The following is a 24,180-nucleotide window of genomic DNA, read 5'->3' as shown; positions in this document are numbered from 1 at the left end:
TTATTATTATATGGCTCTGGGTCTATCTCCAGTTCCAGGAAAGTGGCTGCTCCGATGGGATGAAACCACAGATCCACTGGAGTTAAATGAGTAGGTTTGGCGGGGCAGTTGAAAGGGTGTTTTGTGTCGAACGGACCCAGGCCGCATACTGAACAGATGTCTTGCACGGCGCGGTCGATTTCCGCCCAATAAGAATTTAGGCGACTGCAATATCCCGAGCGTAGTTGAGCCGAAACTAATCTAGTTTGTCGTGGCAGCTGACGCTCCTCAGCTGTGATAGATGGGGGATGTATTCGGAGGACTTCATTCACACTATATTTGCTTATGACCTTAGCAACTGCATCCGTGTGAATACTATTTAAACCTGCTTGATATGCCTGTTGATCTCGGGGTTCTCTCCTATATTGTTGGACCTCTCCCTCTAGAGCATGGATATCCTTCCTCATATGCCTGAATGTGTCGGGCTTAGCCAGCAGATGGTGATGGCTCTCACGGTAACACCCAAGCAAGTACTGCAACGAAAGCATCTCATTATGTTGCTTTACTGGAAGAATCTTTGCCTCCTCATGTAGATGGTCCACTGAAGACTTGAGGAGGCACCCTGTTGCTGTTCTCAGGCCGGCATTCTGGCAGGTTTGAATGCTTTTCCAATTCGTATCACATAATCCCAAACAGAGGTAAACTAAAGTATGTTGAAAGTGCTGCGCTACGGATTGTTCCGAGTGAACTTAGGCTGTTAATCATTGACAGGGCTGATGCCAAAGAGCGGATCAGTGACGGTCATTGCTTGCTAACCGAGGGTTATCTCAGGTATATAGTCATCTCAGATGTGGTGGATCAGAGCAACGGCAGTCAGCCCTATACAAAGATATCAAGGTCATTAATTGCTGAAAAAAAATCGGTGTATACCCTTATGTATGGATGAGAAGTTGGAGAATTCCTTTCCGAACTTCTCCGAAGGATGGTGGACTTGCTTTAAATATTGCCATTGATAGTACTGGAGAAGACTATGTTGTAAGTAGTCGAGAGGGTCCTTAATTTCTAATTGACAAGTTTATGCTTTCGAATCCCTCCAAAGAATCAATATGACAGAAGAAGTAAGAGCTTGGCTTTGTGCAGATTAATCTAGTCCTCTCAAAGCACCATAAGACAGACGTAGCAAGCTTTGTGCAGATTAATATGCATCATTGTGAAAGCTGCTGCAGCCGAACTTCTGCATATTCTCTCGACCGTAGATATCGACATCGAACTAGTCCAGGAACTTTATTTGTGTAAAAATAAGGTGTGTGGCCTAAGCAGCAAAACCTATATGGTTTTCTCCCCTCAAAATAGGATAACATAACCCTTCTATTTAATTTTTGGAGCTGCTGGTCGAGCTGCGGAGAATAGTTCTGGTAATCCTTAAATGCAACGCGAATGCTCACCACTTCCATTGGTGAAGCAGTGATACAAATGCCAAAGGTGAGACCATATTTAACTTTGTTTAAGTGTAACTAACTGACCCGGTGCTGGCCCGTTGTTTAGGCTCTAATATGAACCTTAGTCATTTTGGAGCCACCGTCGTGCAGTGGTAAACACGTCCGCCCGCCTTGCACTCGGAAGGTCTGCGGTTTAAACTCTAACCGGAACATCACATTTTTCGGAGGTGGCAAATCCCCTCATTTGCTGAGTACATGAGCCACGAAAAACGCCTATACAAGTGGTGTCGTAAGACACGCCGTTCGAACTTAGCGATAAAAAGTAACATGAGAGAAGTCTCGACTGTACCCTCGAGTATTTTGTTGGGTACATATGTATGTAATTTGGAAATAACAGGTAAGAAATTATCAGTCAGCTGTGCCGACAGCAATCCCACGGCAGCGGGTTCTTTCGTACCGGATTGACCTGAAACTATAGTGTTTCGGCCAATGGCTGCTAACCCCGCATCAAACCTATGCTTCTACGTAGGTTTTTATGCTGATACAACAAACACAACAACAGAGATATGCCCTCAGCCTCGAACCTAAAGAAATGAAGCAAACACAATGCTTTTGACGTGTATAGGGGCTTTTTGGGTTTTTGGGTCAATTTTTCAGGAAGTATTGATTCGCCCCGAAAAAAACTTGTACCGTTTTAGATAGGTTCGCATAGAAAACATGTTGCCAGAAATGTAAAAAACAATCCCAGACTAGTCCCTAAACTGCACTCTATCTAAACTTGGTGTGGGAGGTACCCGAAAGAGTGGTCCGATGTAGTCGATATTTGGACTAATAATATAAAACTATGCTAAAACGAGAATTTTTCGAACAAATCGGTTTCTCCTTCGAGGGTGGTCTTACATACTACTCAGTTTAGTTGGCGCCGGCAGGCTTTTTTGAGCTTTTGGGCCATTCATTACCTCAGGAAGTATGAGCATGCAAGAAGAACTTTTTGGAAAAAAATTATAAACGTTCCGAGATTAGCTGTTAAACTGCAGTTTTACAAATTTTGTTTTGGAGAGGAAATCTTCACTTTTTTGGAATTTTGTGTGGTAGGTACCCGAAAGAGTGGACTGATCTAGACTCCCTTCGAGAGTTATCGTGCGCAACATTTTAGCGAACAATTTGATTTCAAATTTTGATTGTTTGATTTCAAAATTTTAGGCGTATGAACCGATAAAAGTATGGATAGGATAAAAGTTCAAAAATTTGCGGGGATATCGATAGATAGGGCTTTTTATCACACTAGCCCACGAAAAACATAATACCGCTGTAAATAGGGCCACTAGAAAATCTTCGGTAACAAAGTCCAAAGGATCCTCGAACAGACCCTTAATCACACAAAAATGTTGAACATTTGTGTGGGTGGTACCCCAAGGATTGGACGGATCGGACCCAAATTTGAACATAAACTGAGTTTCGACAATATTTAGAGATCCAAAGTTTGGAACAAATCGGTTAATACGTCTACGTACCATTTAAGGGAATATTTTCGAACTTTTGTTGGGGAGGTACCGGAAGGAGTGGACCTATAAGCACCAACTTCGAATTCGGTTCGAGCTGTCCAGCCACTACATATGGCGCTAAAGGGTTTTTTACAACTTTTTTTACTGCGGGCTGTTTTCTCAAGAAGTATGGGCATGCCCCTGAAAAAGCTTTTACTGTCGTAATTGAGGCAGCGAAAGCAAGTTGGTTCCACAAAAATCAAAGTGATTCGAGAGCAGGTCTTAAAGAGAATTTATCCAAAATTTTGTAAGAGAGGTGCCCGAAACAATAGACAATTATAGTCCATATTTGAACCAGGTATATCTGGTAGATATATTAGGATGTGTAAAGTATAAAACAAATCGATCACTCCCATCAAGAGTTATCGTGCGCACAAATTTTCCGAACATTTTTGAACTTTTGTGGGGGAGGTACCTGAAGGAGTGGACCGATATGGCTTATCTTCGAACTTAAACTAAGTTTGCAAAAAATATTACGTAGTCCACATTTGGGACCGAATCGGCATATCCGTTCGAGAGTTATCTTGCGTTTTTTTAGTACCTTTCAGGCTATTTTCTCAGGAAGTATGGACTGGCCCCTGATGAAACTTATACCGTCGTATGGGGGCAGTGAATACAAGATGCTCCAATAAAAATCAAAGCGATTCGAGAGCAGGTCCTAAACTGAACTTTTCCGAAATGTTGTGTGGGAGGTACCCAAAGGGGTGGACCGATTGAGTCCATATTGAATCTCATCTAAGTCTGGTAGAACTTTCACGATGTGCAAAGGATGGACCAAATCGGTTACTTCCTTCAAGAGTTATCGGGCGTACAAATTTTCCGAACATTTCCGAACTTTTGTGGGGGAGGAACCGGAAGGAGTGGACCAATATAACCCATCTTCGAACTTAAACTAAGTTTGAACAAAATATTACGAAAGCTTGACTGCTTAATTTCTGACATAAAAGAATAACGAAGAAAAGGGCAACCTAGTTCTAAATTGGCTATTCCTTAGTTAATCTTTCTTTTTTATCATGTCAGAAATGAAGCAGGCAAGCAGACGATACTGCTTATGTACCCAGGCCTTTAAGGCCGAGGGTATTATCGGAATTCTACTGTATGAACAAATGTTGGCTTTATCACATTGTTCCAACCATTTACAATCAAATCAATATTGGTAGCAAATATAAAGATTTGAAAAATTGAGGCGAAATTTTATCCGATCGTATACGGTTTTTAATACGATAAGTAGGTATGTATGTATCTTGGTAAATCACAAAGTAATACAAATAACATCTTCACTATAAACACATTTTTCTGTAAATATCTATCAAACTTACCATCTTCGATGTAACTCCTTGATTTACGTTGATGATGTAAACGTTTCTCGCGTACTCGCCGGCACCAGTTGGGACTTTTGTGGGCTTTTTCACAGACACTAAAATTCAAAACAAGAAATTATTAAAAAATCACATTTAATAAAAAATCCTCTCAAAACTACCGATATTCAAAATGTGTTTCCAAATATGCCGTTTCCATGCTAACCGAACTATCTTTAGCTGCGGCGTTACTACAGCTGATTGCAATGGGAGCGTAGCGGACTACAACAATACTTGAACATTTCATTACAAAATCTCAACTATAACTACGATACGACTGATTAGGCCAAGCATTTCTACCCCTCGTCTCCTCGTGGTTGTTGCATTCTTAACTCTTTTTAGATGTTTTGTTGTTGTAGTTTGCATGTCGTAGAAAAGGCACAACAAAACTCAATGATTAGTTAGTTATCAGTTGAACCAAAAACAAAAAACCGTGTAAATAAAACAGTTCTGGGTTACTGGGCTATGGTTCTCCCATAGTGTGTATGAATGAAGGAGGTTGGTTGCTGGTTTTGGGTAGGTACTCTGTTGTTGTACATAAAAACAAACAAACGAATGGATCGATAAGCAGAATTCCCTTTACCGAGATAAGTAACCGATAACCAATTGTGAAATGTAACAAAAAACAAAAAATGCTTTTCCATTGCGAAAGTGTAAAATTTTGATAAAACAGATTGTTTACTTGTGGAGGTTGTTTTTGTTGTGGGAAGATAATAAAGGCTGGTGGATGATTGGAAAAGTAAATAGAAATTTATTGTTTATATTTATGGTGTGTCTTGTAATTTGATAATCGGTTATTCTGGCTTTTGTGTGCTCTATTTTTTGTTGTTCTAGAATAGCTTCGGGTTGAAGGTTTGTTTATGGAGTTAAAACACATTTTCAAGGTTATGCCTAAAAAGTAGAGTACGGAAATTGATTTGCATATTAAGGCAAACGTAAATGTTGAACTGTAGCCAAAGGACATGCAATATTTGAATGAAAATATTGTCCACAGGGTGAAAGTTTATTTTATTTTATAGGCGAAAATTGTTCTCGTTGGTAGAAAAAAAATAATAAAAATATTAAAAAAAACTTATAAAAACAAGTAAAAAAGTATCAGTCGGCTTTGCCGACAGAGACATACCCTCAGTCTCGAACCTAAAGAAATCAAGCAAACACAATACTTCTGATGTCTATAGGGGTTTTTTGAGGTTTTGGGCCAATTTCTTAGGAAGTATGGATTCGCCCCGAAGATATTTGAACCGTTTTTACTGAACTGCATACAAACAAGTAAAAAAGTATCAGTCGACAGCTTTGCCGACAGAGATATACCCTCAGCCTGTGTGGATTGAAGTACTTTTTCCCAAAAAACTTATGAATTTAGGAGGGTTTTCAAAAGTTTTGGGCGTATGAACCGACAAAAGTTTTAATAGGATTAAAGCTCAAACATTTGCGGGGATATCGATAGATAGGGCTTTTTTATGACAGGTCCACTAGGATAACTTTTGGTAAAAATTTACAAAGGATCCTCGAAAAGACCCTTAACCACACAAAAATGTTGAACATTTTTTGTGTGGGTGGTAGCACAAGGATTGGACAGATAGGGCCCAAATATGAACGTAAACTAAGTTTTGACAATATTTAGAGATTTAAAGTTTGGACCAAATCGTTTGCAAAGTCTATGAGACATCGTGCGTACCATTTTAGCGAATATTTTCGAACTTTTGTGGGGAGGTACAGGAAGGAGTAGACCTATTAGCACTACCTTCGAATTTCATCTAATATTCAAAGAAATATTACAATATCCAAAGTACGGACGAACGCAGTATTCGGTTCGAGCTCTCCAGCCACTACATATGGTGCATAGGGGTTTTTTTACAACTTTCGGGCTATTTTCTCAAGAAGTATGGACTTGCCTCTAAAAAAACTTTTACTATCGTAATTGGTGCTACGAATACAAGTTGTTGCAACAAAAACCAAAGTGATTCGAGAACAGTTCTTAAAGTGAATTTATCCAAAATTTTGTGTGGGAGGTACCCGAAGGAGTGAGCAAATATAGTCCATATTCCAAAGTGATGTATACCTGGTAGATTTATTAAGATGTGTTAACTATGGACCAACTCGGTCACTCCCATCAAGAGTTATCGTGCGCACAATTTTTCCGAACATTTTTGAACTTTTGTGGGGGAGGTACCTGAAGGAGTGGACTGATATGGCTTATCTTCAAACTTAAGCTAAGATTGCACAAAATATTACGAAGGTCACATTTTGGACCGAATCTGCAGATCCGTTCGAGAGTTATTTTGCGCTCCAACCACTACACCCGGTGTCATAGGGGTTATTTGAAACTTGTACCGTCGTATGGAGGGCAGTGAATACAAGTTGCTGCAACAAAAATCAAAGTGATTCGAGAGCAGGTCCTAAACTGAACTTTCCCGAAATTTTGTGTGGGAGGTCCATAGTCCATAGTGGAACCTCATCTAAGTCTTGTAGAAATTTTGCGATGTGCAAAGTATGCAGCAAATTTGTTACTTCTTTCAAGTGTTATCTTACGCACACATTTTCCGAACATTTTCGAAGTTTTGTGGGGAGGTACCGGAAGGAGTGGCCCGATATGGCCCATCTTCGAACTTAAACTAAGTTTGGACAAAATAGTACGAAGGCCAAATTTTGGACTAAATCGGTACATCCGTTCGTGAGTTGTCGTGCGTACCAGCCAGCCAGACAGACAGACGGACGGATATTGCTAAATCGACTCCAAATTGTCTAAAACACATTTCCTCTAAACATACTTGGGGTCTAAAACCATTATTTCGTCGAGGCACATTTTGCCCGTATGAAAGTGTATATACCCTCGTTAGCATAAATGCTGAGGGTATACAAATGTTGCCAACAATTTAAAAACAATCCCAGACTAGTCCATAAACTGCACTCTTTCTAAACTTTGTGTGGAAGGTACCCGATGTAGTCGAAATTCGGACATAATTCGAGGCTGTAAGAAATAATATAAGGTACCACGTTTGGACCAAATCGGTTACTCCCTTGAAGGTATTGACACCAGTGATCTGCCTGTGAGTTACACCTTGTCGCCATCATGCGATCATGAGCAACTATCTCCCACAGATGTGGGTGTCTTGGCATCTGTGGTCGAAGGTACTACTACAAGCCCACAACCCAAAGAGAAAATGAAAAAATTAAAAAAAAACGAGACAGGAAAGCTTAGATGGAGTATAATCTTGATCCAAATATTAGACACTGGGAGCGACCCTGACTCCAAGTCTGACAACAATAGCTAAATTAATACTGCGGTTGTAGAAATCTCCCAAAATGGTGCATAAACTAAGCGAGGGTGTCGTAAAGCTCACAACATAACGTCATAACGTCAGGAAGGACTAGGCAAAAAGGTATCTTCCAATATCAATAATACACCCAGCACTTCCTCGGAAGCGCACGGTGCTCTTGAAGCTACTTTATATGGAAGGTGCTTACACCTGGGGAGTTTTTGCGGATCCTAAAACTACAATCTTCATAAATGAGAACAAAAAAAAAAAAATCGCTGGAGCGCTTTTTAAATAAATCGTGATTCAAGTTGACATTTTTAGGGGTTCTTTGCTTGTTTTTGATTTTTCTCATCTATGAAGATTATAGTTTCAGAATCCGCAAAAGCTTTTCAGGTGTAAGCACCTTTCATTTAAAGTTTCTTCAAGAGCTCCGTGAACGGCGAAGAGGTTAAGATTTCCAACTTCAAATATCCCGATATACGCAGAAGTGACTGTCCCGACTATACTTTGGCAGAGGGCGTAAAACTGAGTTCGAAAATGAAGAGAATGACCCCGACCACTGAATTCTCTGGAAATAAGAGGAAGATGGCTGCGGAGACAGGAACGCAGTCGACATCTTCTTATGCCTGGTAGATAAAATACAGTATAGAGACGAACTGTGTTATGGGGTTATCGACACCAGTATAGGGTCTGGGTGGTGAAAATCGTCAACGACAAATTTATGGAACACATACTTCAAGGGCGTGAATCAATAAAACTAATCAACAGTAAGCTTAGCCGAGACCTCTTAATGTACGTCAGGGGGTGTGGCTGCTAACTCAAATCGGAGCGCATGCTCGAATTCTTTGGCATGCAAAATGAGACTTTGGTAGTAGGTAGGAAAGTTTTCCACAGGGATGAGAAAGAGTATGGCACTCTCCTTGTGGTGGGACTTGATGATCTCTCGCTGGCCAGTCTCACAAAGACAAAGGGCATGGTGTATTTCATCTAGAACGTAGTCCACATCAGTCCCGTGCCGGGACGGAGGAAAACCCAGGACCAATATAATTGTGCTAGGTTTGCCACATCCGCATCTTCACCCATATCTAAACTTCGGTGAGATGCAATAGATGTCAGGAGTGAGTGCATCTAAGGGGTTGCTCTGGCCTTGTCCACGCGAGGGACTACGACAGGAACTATGTTGCTGCATGCTGCGCGAACACAGCCCCCAGTGAGTCGTCGTCATTACAAAACTCCCCAGCAGTCTCTCAACAGCAACCGCACGAGCAGCATTTAACCCCAGCCGTCGTTGTTCCAATCGCAGAAAATGCATCCTTTTTGCAATTTAATTGCAATGGACTCCGAGGTATGATCGAAGAAATAGTGGAATTTATGAATCGGAAGAAGATCAAGGTCGCGCAAGTGCTGGAAACCAAGCTCAACAACAACTGCAGCTTACAGCGTTGTGATGGTTACAACTTATTAAGGAAGGATCACACCAGTCTGTTCAATACATACAGTCTGTCGCAAAAGTTAGTATACACCGTTGAAACAAAAATGTATTAGGGATAAATATCACTATAACTTATTGAAAACAACAAACAATTGGTTTTATTTGATAGACACGAAGGTTGTCTTCCGTAATAACAATTAAAAGTCCGCAATATTAGCATACATTAGCAAATGTAGGGTTCGAATCCCAAAAATACCAAAATTTATGTCGCAAAAGTTAGTATACAACGGAGAATCCTCGTGGAACTGTGTAAAAAATTCTTGATATTTTTGAACAAAATGAAACTAAATCTGTACTTAAGATCATAAAGAGTATATTAATTGGTTTTAATGGCAGTTATAGTACTTATAGTGACAAGTCCAACGCACACTGGATCGTAAAATCCACAAAAATTGGTCATCTACAAATACAACAACTGTAGCGGCAAAATTCCGGGTGTTATGTCCTGTTTATGAATTCTAAAGCCATGAAATGCTCAGAAACGCTCTAAAGTTTCAATATGGGGTGATTTTGATCGAGTTTCGACTTGTCCTCTTTGAAAAAACGGTAATTTCTTGAAGGAAACCCATATTTTTGAGGCCATTGTCCTTTTGAAACATGTATTAATCTTTAATCCTTACACATACGGACTTTCCTTTTCAGTTAATTTTCTCACAAATGATGTCCCTTTTCACATTCTCACCAAAAATAAGTAGTAGGAGAACCTCAAGTTCTGGTGTAAGCCCTACAGTGATACTCCCCCACCACAGAAGGATATGATAGCTAATTTAAAATTTTAATACAGAGCTTTCTCTGCTGTTATAACGCATGGATTGTGCAAAAACGTTCTGAAAAACTGTGTTCGCTCCACTTAGGACCAAAATACAACTAAATGGATCAGTTAGAAGTAGTTCATTAGACATTAGTAGTACATAAGACACTATGGACACGAGAAGCATGTCCGATACTGCTAAAAGGCCAGTAGGACAGTATAATTGTAGGGCTTACAACGGATCTTGAGGTTTTCCTACTATTTACTTTTGGTGGGAATATGAAAAGGGGCAAAATTTATGAGAAAATTAAGTCAAAAGGAAAGTCCTTATGTGTAAGGATTAAGGATTATTACATGTTTCAAAAGGACAATGGCCTCAAAAATAAAGATTTCCTTCAAGAAATTACCGTTTTTTCAAACAGGACAAGTCGAAACTCGATCAAAATCACCCCATATTGAAACTTTAGAGCTTTTCTGAGCATTTCATGGCTTTAGAATTCATAAACAGGACATAACACCCGGAATTTTGTCGCTACAGTTGTTGTATTTGTAGATGACCAATTTTTGTGGATTTTACGATCCAGTGTGCGTTGGACTTGTCACTATAAGTACTATAACTGCCATTAAAACCAATTAATATACTCTTTACGATCTTAAGTACAGATTTAGTTTCATTTTGTTCAAAAATATCAAGAATTTTGTACACAGTTCCACGAGGATTCTCCGTTGTATACTAACTTTTGCGACATAAATTTTGGTCTTTTTGGGATTCGAACCGTACATTTGCTAATGTATGCAAATATTGCGGACTTTTACCCCCAGTTTTTGTAAAAAAATTTGTTCTTCTCACACGAATTGTCAAATTTTGTATGTCGATTTACTCGCTTTAGCGCAAATGTAGAGCGCTGATTTTTAAATGAGGGATCCTTAACGATATATGGAACGGGTATACGAAAAATTAGATGGGTATGTAATCTGGGGGCTAAGCTATGAATGCCTAAATTATTACGAATATAGACGAACGAACAAAAATAAGTTACAAAAACTGGGGGTTAATTGTTATTACGGAAGACAACCTTCTTGTCTATCAAACAAAACTAATTGTTTGTTGTTTTCAATAAGTTTTAGTGATATTTATCCCTAATACATTTTGGTTTCAACGGTGTATACTAACTTTTGCGACAGACTGTACCTATCTCGCTTGAGTCTGACTCTAATGAATGCATGGAATGTATGGGTGTGGCAGACAGGTGTATAAGAAAGAGTTGCTGAACGTAACATTCCGCCGAGAAATAGCTGTATCTCAGATTACATGCCTAACATTAGCAAACTTTTGGAAGTTCATAATCGTCTGGTCTTGGGGACTTTAATGCGCATCATGAGATGGGGCATTCGGCCCTCGCTTCAGAGGATTGCCTAATCCTTCTGATGTTCGGGTAGCGGAAAGGACGTTGCGAGACATCATCACTGCTGCAGCCGATAGCCATATACCTGCTGGTCGAATACCCGAAGTATGACCAAACTTCCCAGCAGAGGCGACGGAATTAGCAAATGAGGGTCAGAGTCAGGGAGCTGACACTGGAAGTTAACAGGAGTACTACGTTGCATCAGATCTTTCCTACCGAAGATGAACCACCACAGTTTACAATGGATGATGTTGGGAATGCCATCAGGAACTATAAAACATCCAAAGCGTTGGGCCCTGATGGAATCTCCATGGTAATACTGAAACAACTAGAGTTGGGCAATCTCGTTCAGTTGAGCGATCCGGATCACTGTCTTCGTTCAAACACGAATGAGTAACATCATAAAAACCAATGTGTGAAATTAAGTATACGCAGTTTGTCAAAGAAATTACCGGTGTCCATTGAACGTGTTAGTGATCCGGATCGTTCAATTGAACGAGATTGCCCAACTCTAGAAACAACAAGATGAGCCGGGAGTGGAGTATGTCACTAATGTTCTCAACCTGTCGCACATCGTTTCCGAAGTTTGGAACATGGGCAGGGTGGCCCCGCTAAAGCCAAGCAAAAATGCACGCAAAGGTGAATCGCACAGAGAGATTTTGATTTTGTCGCTAGCATCAAAGACTTTTTAGCGTCAGAAAAAGCTATCCAGTTGCCTATCATTAGCATGGGTTCCGTAAGCAGCACAGCACGACACAGGCTGTGCACGCCACACATATTAGTCAAGGACTCAACCAGAGCGAGCCGTGTGATAGAATAGAGATGGTGGCACTTGACTTATTAAAAGCCTTTGATACTGTCAAGCACTCCACGTTGTTTGAGGACGGTGAGCAGACTACTCTCCGGCCAAGTTTGAAACGTTGGATCATCAATTATATGTGTGGACACCAGTCGTATGTGGAATTCAGGAACAAGAAGACAAAACCCCATGGAGTGAAACAGGTAATTCCCCAAAGTGGGGTGATATCTCCGGAACTGTTTAACCTCTATCTCTCCTGTATTCCGCATGGCACCACGGCAGAGGTGTTAATAGAGTTGAATGTTATGGTCGATGGTAACAGAATTTCGACAACCGCAAAATTCTAGTGATCTCTTTCGACAGCATGTTCACCTCGCCCGCACATGCCACAGCTATCTGCGACAAACTGAGATGTAGGAACAAGGTCCTCAAGTCCCTGGACGGCAGTACTTGGGGTGCAGATAAAGAAACCTTGTTGACCTAATATATATCAATAGGTCGGTCTGTGGTAAGCTAAGCGGCGCCAATTTGGTGCGTGAATACTATTCAAGCCTGTCAGAATGCCGCCCTGAGAACTGCAACAGGGTGCCTCCTCATGTCTTCAGTGGACCATCTAAATGAGGAGACAAAGATTCTTCCAGTATATCAACACTTGCTCCAGTGTTACCGCGAGAGGATGGCTCTCCATAATCTGGATAGGACCCTCCACTCAGGCATGTCAGGAGGGATCTTCATTATCTAGAAAAAGAGCTCCAACGTTACAAGAAGCCCAAGATCAACAAGCCTATCAAGCAGGTTTAAATAGCATTCACACTGATGCCGTCGCAGATGCCTTAAACAACTATCAGGATGGTGCAGCCGTCTGAAGTCCTATAGGGCAAGGATCGATGAAACCGTACAAAACATCTGCCAAACCAGTGGCACAGGCCCTGATGATACACTGCAACTTTTCAACTGCTCTGCCAAGCCTACTCAACTAACTTTTAGAAAATAACCAATACGAGGGACACTAAAAAACCTTCTGGCCTAGGCAACACGCTGTGTAGCCAGGCGTTATTTGACATTTTTTGGAAAGTTTGACAATTTTTAGCCGAAGCGTACTTAGGACAGTTTGACATGGGACCATGCGTTGGGTTGTTTTCAGTGGATTGAATGAGACACCACCATAACATGGTTTTTGAACGCTTTTACAGCATCTTCTAGCAACGAAAATCGTTGATCACACCTTTTTTTCTTGATGTGCTGCAATCAAATGAAGTCATTGGATCCCCAGTCAGGGCAGTACGGCGCGTGACCCATTAATTCTACGTTTTGTCCGGTCAAACAGGCGCTGGTTTGAATCGATGTGTGAGAGCTCGCATTGTCATGTTGCAGAACGATTCGATTTCTCTTGTTCGTTTTTCGAATTTCTCAGGAGACTTCAGGCAAAAAATTGTAGTATAACACTCAGAATTAACCGTCCTACATACCTCGAGCTGTATAGTAGCCACTGTAATATAGCTGCCATGACATAAAGCATGAGTCTCCAGCTTCACACCAGTGTATGAAAGACTTTCTACAATTCGAATAAAAGCAAAATTCTTCAACATCAACTTTATTTGCGCTCATGCTTCCACTGAAGTCAAGGACGAACTGACCAAAGATATATTTTATGAGCGCTTAGAAGAAACATATGACCGTTGTCCTGCTCATGACATTAAAATTATTCTAGGCGATTTTAATGCCAAAATTGGAAAGGAGAATATCTTTAGCCCGCATGGTCGTTAGCAGCATCAGATTTCAACATCTCGACATCCATAAGGGCACCTGGCTGTCTCCAGATCAGAAAACAAGAAATCAAATTGATCACGTTGTGATAGATGGAAGACATTCATCGAGCGTGTTGGATGTGCGTTCGTTCCGAGGAGCAAACATAGACTCGGACCACTACCTTGTTGCAGCAAAGGTACGCACCCGGTTCAAGGTAGCAAACAAAGTACGAACAGATACAACACGAAAGTTAGACATCGGTAAGCTGCAATCACAACAGATAGCCACAGCATATTCCACTCAACTAGCCCAATTGCTTAATCAAAGCACTCCTCATTCCGATAATTTATCAGCGCAATGGCAAAGTATTGCCCACCCCATGCAAACAGCCGCAAAATCCATACTTGGATACCAGAGACCTCCACCAAGGAATCCATGGTATGATCAGGAGTGTAGTGCTGCTACCGAAGAGAAAAATGCGGCATATAGGGCTACTTTACAATCCGTAGCAATGCGTAGCGCACGAGAGAGATATCGGGAGAAAAGGAGAGAGGAGAAACATCTCTTCCGCAGGAAAAAGAGAGAGAGAGAGAGAAATGGAAAAGCGGGAGTGTGAATAAATCGAGATGTACAGGAGCCAGAATGAAGTCCGAAAATTCTACCAAAGAGTCAAGCATCAAACTGGTGGCTTTGGTACAGGCACATCCTCCTGTAGAGACCAGCAAGGTAATTTGGTAACTGATACAGATAGTGTGGAATGAGCATTTTTCCAAACTGTTGGTATCCAATAGTAGCGAAGTCGACGAAGATGCCACAGATCCAATCCCAGAAGATGGTATTGAATGTATACTACCCGGCCAAGATGAGGTAAAAACAGCAATAAACCGGCTGAAAAATAATAAGGCAGCAGGTGCCGGTGGCTTACCAGACGAACTGTTTGAAAACCAGAGGCAACACGCTGATAAGGTGTATTCATCAGCTAGTTAGCACCACCTGGCAGGAAGAACGCGTAGCCGACGATTGAAAACTGAACATACTAGTGATAGTGTCAGGGATATTGTGCGAACGACTAAAGTCCATGGTCAACGAAATAATTGGACCATACCAATGCGGCTTTAGATCTGGCAAGTCCACCATTGACCAGATATTTACCCTGCGGATAATCCTGGAGAAGACCCAAGACATGCAGATCGACACCTACCACCTTTTTGATTTTAACTGACACGAGGTCCTCAGTTAAAATAGGAAAGAACCTCTCCGAAGAGTTTTATACCAAAAGAGGTTTCAGACAAGGAGACAGCCTTTCGTGTGATCTTTTCAACATCCTGCTGGAGAAGGTTATACGAGAGGCAAACGTCAAAAGAAGTGGCACAATCTACACCAATAGTCACATGTTACTTGCTTATGCTGATGATATAGACATCATGGGACGATCAGTAAAAGAAGTAACTGATACGATTGTGAAGGTCGAAGGCGAATCTGCTAAAGTGGTTCTGGCGTAAAAACGGTGAGAAGACCAAGTTGATGGTGCCGACGCGCAATGCGTCCATTGAGCTCGGACCAACTGTGGAAGTTGGTTCCTATAACACTGTGCAACATTTTTAAGGTGATGTTGTGCAAACAATTCGAACTGAGGACTTTTTGAAATTACAGACTCAAGCGACAAGAAACCCTAGTTGGGTTTTGTTGTGTCAGATCCAGGTCGGATTTTATGGCCCCATCTAAACATGGTTAAATATTGAGTTTTTTAAGAAATTCGGGGCTATATCTCTGAATCCAATGCGAATCTTCTGCTGACCTCTGAAGCAAATTTGTAGATAAGGACAAGAATAAAATACTTGGAGAAATAATGAACTCGAAAAATTACATTTATTGCTTCAAATTTCAAAATATACGCAAAAATTCCACAATTTTTATACTTTTCGCACCGTATCTCCAAAACCGTTAATTTTTTCTGAATATTTTCTTTTGGTAAAATATACCCTGGAATGTAATACACAACTCTTCAGAACACGTCATTGTTGTAAAATGCCTCTATCACGTTGTTTTCAGTACATTTTTCAACGACGATTTAATAAAAATGTCAATAATGTGGTGAAATCCGAAATGCGAGAATAAACTGTTGGTGTGAACTGTGTTTGATGCAAAATACTGCTGAAACAACATGAAGTAAGCATTTTAGAGTTTCAGAATGCTCTAGAGAATTGTTGAGGACTTTATTTGGAAGAGTTTTGCAAACGGTTACTAGGTTCAACTCCCAATAGTTTAGCCGGTGCTGACCAGAATTTCAGCAATTATGTAAAATTTTCTATATTTTATAGATTTTGATGCCGTATATGGAGTTTTTCTTATGTGGTTTTTTCAAAAGATAAGTTCTACTAGTTTCGGGCTACAATATTGCTAAAGACAGCAAGGCCAAATTCCTATTCATTTCTGAGATAAAGGCCTGGTAAATACAAAAAAGTGCAGATTTAGCCCGGTTTAGATGAGGCTATAAAATCCGAACTGGATCTGACAGAACAAAACCCTACTAGGGTTTTTGTAGTCTAAATATGTACTTTCGAAAAATGCATACTAGAAGTTGTTTGCATTTTCAGTGTTGCATAGTGTAATTTTGAGGTAGTAAAAGACTTCGTCTACCTCGGCACCTCCGTAAACACAACAAACGACATCAGTTGTGAAATAAAACGAAGAATTGTATTGGTCAACAGATGCTACTTTGCTTAAGTCAATGGTGGACAAATTGCGAGAGACTCATGTATTTTTTACACTTTTGTGTATGAGGCCGAGAATTTCTGCCCAACAGTGGCTTAAGTAAGCAGTTTAAAAACAAAGCCCCATCTCGTAAAAAAATAACGCTTTACAAAACACTGATACTACCCGTGCTGATGTATGGCTCCGAAGCCTGGGTACTTTCGCAAGCAGACATGGCAGTGCTTGGTGTGTTTGAGAGAAAAATTCTTCGAAACATCTATGGACCAATCTGCGTTGACGGTGAATATCGACATTGCATGAACCACGAGCTGTATCTGCTATACAACGACATCAGTATAAATAAACGTATCGAGATGCAGCGATTGCGTTGGCTAGGCCATGTCATAAAAATGGGCGAGGATGAACCCGCTAAAAAGGCGTATAAATACGAACCGCTTGGCGGTGCACACAGAATTGGCAGGCCAAGGAATAGATGGCGCAAACAATTGGATGAAGAGATGAAAAGGCGCGGTATTTCAGAAAGATCGAACAAATGTTCTGTAATGGGCCAGCTAAGTAAGTAAGTAAGGTGGCCACGATTGAATTCATTAAGCCATTTTTTCATAGTGATATAGGATGGCCCCTTATCAACATACCCAGATTTAATTTGATCGATGCACTCTTGCCGCGATTATCCACGTCAAAAGTTTTGAAAAATTATCGGACGAAAATGTTCACAAGTAAATTCAATTTTTTTCTAAGTGATTTTTTGAAGTTACTGTAAACAACACCACACATGATCGTATGTCAAACTGTCCAGAGTACACTGGGGCTAAAAACTGTCAAGCTTTCGAAAAAAATGTCAAAATGACTCCTGTCGGCACTGCCGATTTCAATTTGCAAGTGGCTATAACCCTTTAATGAAATAAATTTACTTGTTATAGGTTCTGTCACACTTGGAACTAAATTTTGAAGATCGATAGTTTACTTCGGTTCTACTAATAAAACTTATATGTATGTAATAAGTATGCTGTGTAAACACTTACATTTGATATTTCGGCTTGGGTTTCAAATGCACATTCTCTTCCTCCTCATTATCGCTAATATCCATCCATTCTTCGCTGACATCACTTGCCCTGCCCATCGACGAATTATAGTGACTGCTTCCCCCGCTATCATTGGCACCCGCGGCACTTCCATTATCGATCTGCTGATTTGAACGATAAATGCCTTTTATACTATAACGTAAGGAAGCATCTTCATAGAGGCTATTGGTTTTGTGTTCCGATGAAATGGTCAGGGTTGAACCACGACTGCTACCGCTAAGATGACTACTGGTTGGTCTTTGAGGTTTATAGTGAGATATGCTTTCATAACAATTCGATATGGAGTGGCTGTCGGAATTTTTGGTTATTGTCGATGAAGTATTTGAGGGAGATTTTGCCAAATTGTTGCTGTTGTTGTTGTTATTGTTTGTAAGTAGTTGTATTGATTCATAACAATCGGATCCTTTGATGGTATCGTAAATGTTGTCTTCATCTTCTTCATCTTCATCGGCATAGTAGTGATGGGAATCATCCGGAATGTTGTTTGGGGTGTTGACTGTTTTGGGGCAGTTGTTTTCTGTGGGTATGGGTGGTAGCTTAGGGCATATGTGGGGTTGTGCTGTTGTTTGGTGGATTTTGCGTTTTGGTTCAGGTATATCGGGCAATTGATCTGTAGTCTTCCTTATGGTGTTGGTGTTTGCTGCCACAGTTGTTTCCACCGTGGGGGCATATTCTTCATAGCCATCAAAATCTGCTGGGATTTTTGTGGTTGGTGGTGGTGCAGTGATGTTTAAGTTTGGATCTCCTATTATCTCATAATCATCTAGAATTGGGGGTTGGGCATTGTTTTCCATGGCAGTAGCTGTGGTTGATGTTTCCTGTTTTATTTCTATTTGTATTTCTTGTAGCTCCTCCACTGTCTGATAGATTTCACAATCATTGGACGTGGATGTTGCAGTGGAATTGGTTATCAATAAAGTTGCTTCGCCTTCCTGCTTATTTTGTATCTCCCTTTGAAGTTCATCCACACTCTGATAGATATCATCATCATCTTCTGGTTGAGGTTGTGGTGGTGGAGTTGAGGGCTCTTCAGGTTTTTCCAAAGCTTGTGTTAGGCCTATGGGTTCATAGAGAGGCTCCTTTGTGTGGGATGAATTTGGTGTTGTTGTCTCCTGCTTTTCCCCATTTTGAAGTTGTTGTATTTCCTTTTGTTCCATTATCATTTGCTCACCCTCAATGGCATTGACCAGCGACACATTGACAGCCTGTATCAACTGAGCCGCTGCTGCAGGTTTCGCCAGAACTTTGCTATAGTTTTGATGCAGAAAAGAGCTGTTAGGCTTAAGTGGTGACTCCAAATCATCTGTACGTGAATTAGCACCATATTGGTCTAGCTCTTGATTCTCCTCAACCGTATCCGGTTGATTTTTACTTAAATTGGAGATTTTTGCATCGACCTGTTGCAGGGCATAAAATATGCTAGACGATTGAGGAGCATACATTTCCGAATAGGATACTTCTTCGTTGAAAGTTTTTTGTTTCGGTACAGGTGATTTCATGGGGGTGTAATTAAAAGGAACTGCATTGTCTTCACCTGGACTTTTGACTTCTAGTGGCGTTTCATTCTTAGGTGATGTGGGTGTGGGAGAATTCGGAGAGCTGGCCTTGTTCACCTTGTTGCGTGACAAAGAGAAAAATTTGAGTTTTTCATAAAATGTGGAATGTTTGGTTTTGGATTTTTTGGGTTCCTCGAAGTCAGGGGATTCCACTTTCATTTCTTCTGTTTCCTCTTCTTCATGTTGTGATTCCTGGGGTACGAGAGATTTGTTGCCCTCCTCAATTTTGTTTAGCTTACTCAATTTCTCTTTGACCTCCTTGGCCAATTCTATTTCTATGTGGGAGGGGGGTTTAATGTGTTTCAGTTTCTTGTTACCACAAGCACTTTGTTGAACTACTGACGTCTCCAAGGGGGCTTTTGCGGAACGTACACTCAATTTCCTGCTGACTGTGTTGTTTTTGTTTGTCTCCTCTGTTTGTTCCTCGGTCTTGATATAAATTTTAATATCCCTTAGCTTATCATCCAATGGTTCCTTAGATGGCTTAGCATCCTGATAAAATGTTGGACACCTTTTATAATCTTTGGCGTTCGGTTGGTTTGTCGGATTATCCTCTTCGCCATATTTATTGCCTTTGTTCCGTTTGTTGGCGACTTTTTTGGAGAATGATTTTTCTTTGGTTTTCGTGGATGAATCGCATTGGTCCTTTGCGCTGTTAACTTGGGCTTCGTCGCCTGGAAGTGCCTCATGGCAATAGTCCTGTTTAATGTACATAATAATGTCACGTTTATTTTCTTCCTGGACAAATGATGATTTGCGCCTTACTTTGCGATACGCTTCTGAATAGTGGAATTCTAGCTTTTTGGTTAACTCTCCAGCTTTCGTTTCCGCTTCTGTTGCAAGGACTTTTTGCGGGGAAGTTGGGAGTTGTTCGGGGACCTTAGATTCCACTTCAGTGACAGTGTAACCCTGTTGATTTTCCTTTCTTACCTCCTGTTCATTATGTTTGTCCAGTTTTTGATATTCTTTTAGGCCCTGCTGAGTTTCAATTTCATGGCTGATTTCTGTATTTTCTTCTGCTTCACCATTGTCCTGTTTTTGGAATTCCTCAAGGCTTTGACCTCCTTCCTCTTGAGTTACCTTTTCCCGCCTTTTTTCTCCTTCTTCTTCGCCCTCTTTGAGATGTTGCCCACATTCCTCGTGACTTCCTCCCACATCTTTTCCGGTATCCTTTGCCTTATTCCCTTCCTGCATCATTAATTTTCTTTCCAATTCCATTTCCTGTTCCATGGGGGTTTTGGTTTCTTCCTTAACCATTTCCAAGGTCTTGGGCAAGGCCAAACTATTTGGTGGTATCAGCTTAGCTTCCTTTCCCCCATCTCCCATCTTCACTGTGGTGGTGGGGGGCAATTTCCTCAAGCTTCCACCCACTTTGTGATAAACCAATTCTTTACTTTTCTCCAAAACCTTGGGAGTTTTTTGAGGAACCTTTGGCTTGGAGGCCATACCCCTGGAGGCAATTTCAAATTTCGTAATATTCCGCTTGACCGCTGAACCGCAAGAGTTGCTAAGACTTGCACTTAGTTTGATGTGTGACGCTGAGGAGTTGGATGTTGTTCTGCCCACGGTAGCATGGTTATCCACCTCCACCACCTTGAACACATGACCCTTGTGAGTCATTAGAACGCCATTTTTCTTTTTCACCTGTTCCAGGATACTGCTATCTTGTTGGATAATTTCATTAAATTTCTGGGTCAGATGGGCCACCAAACTGCTCGGTTTTGTGCCGTTCGTGTTCTCCTTGTTACTCGTAAGCATTTTACGTCTTACATATGAACGTTGTTGGTGGGTCTTAAAGCTATATTTACGGGTTGAGGAATTTTTGCGAACCACTCCACTGCGACTGGTGGTGCCGCCGCCGCCGGAGCCAGTGGAACAATTTGTTAGCGAGTTAAGGGATGAATTACGACTAACCAAACTGTTGGTGGATTGCAGTGAATCTGGCCTAAGCAGCTGGTGTTGTGGCGATTGCATTGGCGTGCTGTTTTGGCTTGGTGCCCCTGGCATGGTGTCCGTTGTTGCTGTCACTGTTGTTTCTCTTGGCTCATTATCATTTATAACAATATCCATGTGGGAATCCCCTCCAAGAGAGTCCCCCTCATGTCCATTCGTTAAGGTCATTTCACTCTCCACCCCTTGTGGCGGTGATGGTTTACGTTTTACAAAGATTTCCGGTTTCTTAAGCCACTGAAAACGCTCACTGAACAGTAGGCCAGAACTAAAACGCCTTGCGGCAGTGTGCTGCTCACTCAACTCTCTTAACTTGGAAGCTTGTTCGGCAGTCTTGTATTTATAAAAATTATCTTTTTCCAAATGTTTTTGTATTTCCAATACGGTTAGATCCAAGGGATCCTCCTCACCTTCCTGCTGGAAATCAGCAGAACAATCATGCAGACTTTTGGCCCTTAAGGGAGGAGCCTGAAAGGGGCCCAGTTGGAAGTTAAGAGCTTGGGGTTCTTCTTCTCCCGCCTCTCTTTCTCCAACCGCAGCCGTTGTTGATAGTAAACAACTTTGGGATTTGGTGAAATATTTTTGTTGCTGTTGCTTTTGTTGCTGCTGCTGTTGTTGTTGTTGCTTGTAAATTTTGGCGCGCAATGCCGATTCCTTGTTGGCAGTGATGCGTTTATTCCACAGATGGCGTAACGTTTGTACACCACGAAATTCACGTAACGGAACGTCGTTGTCTTTGCCGCCAACGTTATGAGCTGGCAAAGTGGCAGATTGTTGGCTAATATTATTGTAGTTAGTGTTGTTGTTATTGCTACGTCCCGCCGCCAAACACGTAGCCGTGTCTAGTGTTTTGGATCTGTAAGTGTTATGATTTTCTGTCTGCTGATTATGTCGTTGACATGAATTAATGCCCTGGCCATTGGCAATTAATCCCGAGAAATTGGAATTATTACCACCACTTGTCGTTGTAGTTGTTGTTGTGTTGTGTTTTAACCAATTTAAAATACTTTTTGTTTTAGTTGTTTTTTGTGGCGATTTTCCTCCCTCTTCTTCTGTTTCTCCTTGTTTATCATCAGCATTGGTGGCCAAAATTTCTATTGGCATAAATACATTCTCCATGGTGCTGTTGTTGGCCATTTTGGCATTGTCCTCTCGACTTCTTAGCTGTGTGTCCAACATTTTGTTTCATGAAATTAACAAACAATTCACGTTCTTGAATATTGTTGCAACTGCATTTTGTTGTAGTTGTAGTGTTGCCAACACAACACTTGGAGCCACGGGTATTAGGGTTGTTCAACCCACAATTTACTTGGCAACTGTGAGGAGACCTTTAAAAAGAGAGAAAAAGAAAAAAAAACAGCGTATCAGAAAACAAGTGAAAGTTGTAATTAATGTTTTTCAAAATATTTTCGTTTTGTGCATTGTGTGTGTAAAAATTTTCCCGAATTAAAATAAAACAAAATGTTAAAGTTTATCAAATGAGGAAAATTATTGTGTTTAAACAATTGTTGTTGTTCGCTGTTGTTGATTTTGTTTACCCAAACGTTTACTCTCACCTGACATTAAAGTCAAATCTTGATCGCAAATGGATGGAGCAAAACAAACTATATGTGCATAGATACATAGCTATTGTCTGGAGGTCGTTACATGGCCATGTTGCTAGTAGCATGGCAACAAAAACAAGTTGCATTAAATGGTTGGCTTCCACGGAATTTAAATACTGTATATTTTGTGGTGGAACTGTAGCAGAAAAGAAATGCACCGACATACCCATCTTGGAGCTGGATCTGATTTTGGGAGTGATTCATTTCGGTAGTTATCGAACCATTGAGGCATTTTAGTTAGTCAGTCACTGTATGAGTTTTTAGAGCTTTTGGGCCATTATGTCAGTAAGCATGGACTTGCCTGTTAGGGCGAAGATAATTTTAATGTTAATTTTTCTCCTTCAAGTTGAGCTGGATAATTAAATATTCGGCTTTCCTTTTTCACTTGCTAACAAACTTCGATTATCCAACTCAATTCCAACGAGAAAAATAATAATAAAATAGGCAAAATTTCAAATAACAAGTAAAAAAGTATCAGTCGGCTTTGCCGAAAGAGATATACCCTCAGCCTGTGTGGATTGAAATACCTTTTTCCCAAAAAAACGTATGTATTTAGGGGGGTTTTCAAAATTTTGGGCGTATGAACCGACAAAAGTATGGATAGGGTTAAAGCTCATTTGCGGAGATAACGATAGATAGGGTTTTTTTTATCACACTAGGCTACGAAAAACATAATATCTCTGTAAATAGGGCCACTAGGAAACCCTTCGGTAAAAATGTCCACAGGATCCTCGAACAGACCCTTAACCACACAACAATGTTGAATATTTGTGTGGTTGGTACCACAAGGATTGGACAGATAGGGCCCAAATTTGAACATAAACTAAGTTTCGACAATATTTAGAGATCCAAAGTTTGGACCAAATCGGTTGCTACGTCTTTGAGAAATACCATTTTAGCGGATATTTTCGAACTTTTGTGTAGGAGGTACCGGAAGGAGTGGACCTATAAGCACCACCTTCGAATTTCATCTAATATTCGAAGAAATATTATAATATCCAACAGGTGGATGAACGCAGTATTCGGTTCGAGCTCTCCAGCCACTACATATGATGCCATAGGGGCTTTTACAACTTTCGGGCTGTTTTCTCAAGAAGTATGGACTTGCCCCTGATAAAAACTTTTACTGTCGTAATTGAGGCAGCAAATGCAAGTTGCTTCAACACAATTAAATCAAAGTGATTCGTGAGAAGGACTTAAAGTGGACTTATCCGAAATGTTGTGTGGGACAAATATAGTCTATATTCGAACGTGATCTATATCTGGTAGATAGATTAGGATGTGTAAAGTATGGACCAAATTGTTCACTCCCTTCAAGAGTTGTCGTGCGCACAATTTTTCTGAACATTTTTGAGCTTTTGTGGGGGAGGTACTTGAGGGAGTGGACCGATATGGCTTATCTTCGAACTTAAACTAAGTTTAGACACAATATTATGAAGGCAATATTTTGGACCAAATCGGCAGATACGTTCGAGAGTTATCTTCCGCTCCAA

The 24,180-nt window shown here is 40.7% G+C and overlaps 1 protein-coding gene across 14 annotated transcripts in view; it reads right to left on the bottom strand.

Moving 5' to 3' along the window:
- Exn (Ephexin) overlaps window positions 1-24,180 on the bottom strand; it is a 408,096-nt gene that overhangs the window by 59,841 nt on the left and 324,075 nt on the right. For 13 of the 14 annotated variants that reach the window (XM_073980802.1, XM_073980796.1, XM_073980795.1 and 10 more), the window contains 2 exons: window positions 17,518-22,411; window positions 4,282-4,379 (listed from right to left, as the gene is read on the bottom strand). In XM_073980802.1, the coding sequence (XP_073836903.1) occupies window positions 4,282-4,379; window positions 17,518-22,262 (4,843 nt within the window). In that variant the 5' untranslated portion in view covers window positions 22,263-22,411. Of the gene's footprint in view, window positions 1-4,281; window positions 4,380-4,442; window positions 4,634-17,517; window positions 22,412-24,180 lie in introns of those variants that run through there. The other variant, XM_073980813.1, reaches the window with a different exon arrangement.

Source organism: Musca autumnalis, unplaced genomic scaffold, assembly GCF_047663935.1.
Source record: "Musca autumnalis isolate F117 unplaced genomic scaffold, ASM4766393v1 scaffold_4, whole genome shotgun sequence".
Classification (NCBI taxonomy): domain Eukaryota; kingdom Metazoa; phylum Arthropoda; class Insecta; order Diptera; family Muscidae; genus Musca; species Musca autumnalis.
This window is presented reverse-complemented; position numbering and strand designations above follow the sequence as displayed.